At 44.8% G+C, this 3,742-nt stretch overlaps 1 protein-coding gene across 1 annotated transcript in view; it reads left to right on the forward strand.

Moving 5' to 3' along the window:
• The first annotated feature begins 2,044 nt into the window (after positions 1-2,044).
• Positions 2,045-3,742, forward strand: part of FAM92A1 (family with sequence similarity 92, member A1) — a 42,889-nt gene continuing 41,191 nt past the window's right edge. The window contains exon 1 of the mRNA XM_011978680.1: positions 2,045-2,128. Within this exon, the coding sequence (XP_011834070.1) occupies positions 2,045-2,128 (84 nt within the window). The remainder of the gene's footprint in view (positions 2,129-3,742) is intronic.

Genomic DNA, 3,742 nt, shown 5'->3' on the forward strand with positions numbered 1-3,742 from the left:
TGATGACAGACTGCTACTTGTCATCTTTTCTAGCCTTCCCTGTAGGACTCAGTCACCTGTTCTCCTTGGGTCTCCACCCTGCTTGCTTTCAGATGGGAAATAAACCATCAGCTCTTCTGGTTCTCCAGCCTTTGGACTTGAACTGAAATGACATATTGGCTCCCCTGGGTCTCCAGCTTGTGAACTGCAGATTTGGGGACTTCTCAGCCTCCATAATTATTTGGGGACTTCTCAGCCTCCATAATCACTCAAGTAATTATGGAGTAATTATATATATTATATAATTGTATATTATATTACACAATGTAATTTTATTGTATAATAAAATTATACAATATATTATATATTATTATATTATATCATATTATATTTACAAACACAGACTATTGGTTCTGTTTCTCTAAAGAACCTTGACTAATACAAGAACCAATCTCTAAATTCCTTAGCATGGCCAAAACGCCCTATACGACCTGGTCCCCAACTACCCCTCCAACTAAATCTCAGACAGAACATGATGCCACCTCCTCCACTCCACCCTGATCAGCTTTCTTCCATGTCCTCACACATACTGTGTTCCCTGTCATGGAGTTTTCACTCATTTATGTATTTATTCTTTGATAAACTCAACTAATTATTGAATTTCTACTATGAGTCAAGCACTGGGGTGGTACTGGGAATATAAAGTGAACAGGTAACAACATGGCTAGTTTCATGGAGAATATATTCTAGTCACAGAAGACAGAAATAGATCTATGGCCATACCTAAACATGCCTGATCTTGGAAGCTAAGTGGGGTCCAACCTGGTTAGTACATGGATGGGAGAAGACAGAAATAGCATGTAAATAAATAGGTTAGGTTCAGGACGTGACATGTGCTTCAAAGGAAACAAAACAGGGTGATAGAATCATTTGATGATCAGAGAAAGCCCCACTCATAGGTGCTTTTTAAGCATCATTTTATACGAAGCGGCCATCTATGTGAAGACTTGAAGAAGGAGCATTCCAGGCAGAGAGAATTACAAACACAGAACTAACTCTGAGATAAGTTTATCTATAGATAGACACAGAGAGAGAAGCTTATATATATATGTGTATATATATGTGTATATATATGTATGTGTATATATACACACATATATATGTGTGCGTGTGTAGATATATATATACATATATATGACATGTGTCTATAGGACAGTGGGGCAGCAAGAGAAGGTAGATGGGTAAACAGAAATGAGATAAAGCCTTAACAGCCAGAATAGGGTTTAAATTTTTATTTGAAGCACACTGAGAGGCTTTGGAGGGTTGACATCATCTGATTTACACGTTTGATTTCACACTGCAATGTTTAACAGTGGACATGGGGAGACTAGTAAGGGAGGATTGCAGTAAGGATGACTGGTGGTCGTAGCTTGGATTATGGGGATGGAGAAAAAAATGAAGAAGGAATGATTCAGGATATGTTTTGGAGATGGAACAGATAGGAATTGCCCATGTGGCTGGAGAAAAGAAAGGGTAACTCCTAGGTTTTCGACTTAACAATCAGCTGGACAATAGTACCATTTTCTGAGATATGAAATTCTGGGTAGGGATGGGATGGGGCTGGGAGAGGCAAGCGGGCAAACTGCCCATACTGTCCTTCTCTTGGGACTGTTTTTCATTCCCTCTTCACCTAGTTGACTCCTTCCTATCTGGATCTCAGCTCAAATGTCACTTTCTCAATGAAGTCCTTCCCTGACAAGTTCAAACTAAAGCTCTATATTAAGTATACGCTCAATTGCTGCCATGTAGTTTCCCCTAATAGTAGCCTGGAAAAGTAGCCACCAATTCCTCTAGCCACCACACCATCCATAGCATTTCCACTTCCCTCTTACTCTGATCCCGCCAGTCTAGGCCACGTGGCTTGCATCTGCCAATAGGGTATCAGCAAACATAACACAGGCAGAGACTTGAAAGGCACTTGGGCAGTTGACTTGTCCTGCTCCACTGTTTTGGAACTCTGAAAACATGGAAAGAATCTTGACTGACGTGCTAGACAATGAGAAACATGTGGCCCCTGCTGACGACCTGCCAATGCCATGACACAGGAGTCAGTCCCCCTAGATCATCCACCCGCCAGCTGACCAGAAAGGTGAGTAAGAGCCCTGCTGAGCAGAACCAAGGTAAAAGAACCACCCAGCCCACTCAGAATCCCAAGCTAGCCAAACAATCGTAAAAAGTCACTAAGTTTTGTGGTGATTTGTTACACCGCAGAAGTGGATACAGAAGCACATACCTCAGTGGCAATTTTACACATCTTTGTTTGATTAGCTTCTATCCCTGCCACATGACTGTGAGCTCTCTAAAAGCATAGACTATTCTGATCTTAGGTTACTGTGCCAACCTCAAAGCCGAGCATAATACCTGGAACACACCAGGCATCCAACCAATAACATGCTGAGTGAAGGCAAGGAGCAAGGAGAGGTACACATTGTAACACAAGCGAATAGGGGAAGTTGAAAACAAAGGACGGCGGACATCTATTTGTCCAAAATAAAAACTTTTAATCAGCAGCACACGGCAGTGAGGAATACGAGACCAAAATCACATTTCCTCTGTCTCAAAGGGCTCAAAGTCTAGAGTATAGGTGACAGTACAAAATCAACAAAGTGTACTGTTTTAGCATTCCAACACTTTGCACTTCGCTCCTCCAGACAGTATTAGGGCCCCGTCCCAAAGCGTTAGGACCAGGCCCTAACGTTGCCTGAAAAAGCGAAGTGTGGGAGGATCCCAGAGAGGTTTCTCGAAGCAGATAAAGTCTGAATTGAGGCTCACGCCTGTAATCCCAGCACTTTGGGAGGCTGAAGGGGGGCAGATCACTTGAAGCCAAGAGTTCAAGACCAGCCTGGCTAACATGGCGCAACCCCGTATCTACCAAAAATACAAAAAATTAGGCCAGCATAGTGGTGCACGCCTGTAATCCCAGCTATTCGGGAGGCTGAGGCAGCAGAATCGCTTGAACCCAGGAGGTGGAGGTTCCAGTGAGCCAAGATTGTGCCACTACACTCCAGTCTGGGCAACAGAGCGAAACTCCATCTCAAAAATATATATAAATAAATAAAGTCTGAATGGAGTCCTTGCAGTGTTTACTGGGAAAAGCAGCACACGAGAAGGCCGGGAGGGTCAAAAGGACAGAGGCGTTCAAAGGACAAAGGAGAGCGTCCTGTTTGTTTGGGGTTTTAGTCTTTTTGAATTTTTGTTGCCCCAGGCCAACCCTGAGAGCCAGAACTGTTCGTTATTTATCTCAACACAGGTTCGGTGTAAGCGTTGCCTCCTCATCCGACGCTCAGGCCCTTCAGGTCCGGGACCCCTGCTTCTTAATTATGTTTCTGTTATTCCCAGTGTCTAACACAATCTCTTCCGCGAAGTCGGAACTTGATACGTATTTGCTGAATAAATGAAAAGTTAAAGGTGAGGCAGTAAGCACCGCTCCTTCCAAGGGCAGCTCTCAAGAGCCCACGTTTTCAGATTAAACAGCGAAGTGGACGCGTCTGGTACGAGACTACAAGTCGCACAGGCGGAGACGGGGCCCCCGGGCCTCTGGTTTCACGTCTCCCTCCTAGTTCCCGGCGGACCGGCGTCTTTTCTCCCCTGCTCGGAAGAGGCTGGGTGTGTGGTAAGCGCGGCTGTTAGAGAGGATGGAGGAGCCGCAGCCCCGCGGTGCTTCCCACAGGCTTCGCCGGCAGGGACGCGCGGGACGACCGCG

The sequence above is a fragment of the Mandrillus leucophaeus genome, unplaced genomic scaffold (genome assembly GCF_000951045.1).
Source record: "Mandrillus leucophaeus isolate KB7577 unplaced genomic scaffold, Mleu.le_1.0 Scaffold198, whole genome shotgun sequence".
Taxonomy (NCBI): domain Eukaryota; kingdom Metazoa; phylum Chordata; class Mammalia; order Primates; family Cercopithecidae; genus Mandrillus; species Mandrillus leucophaeus.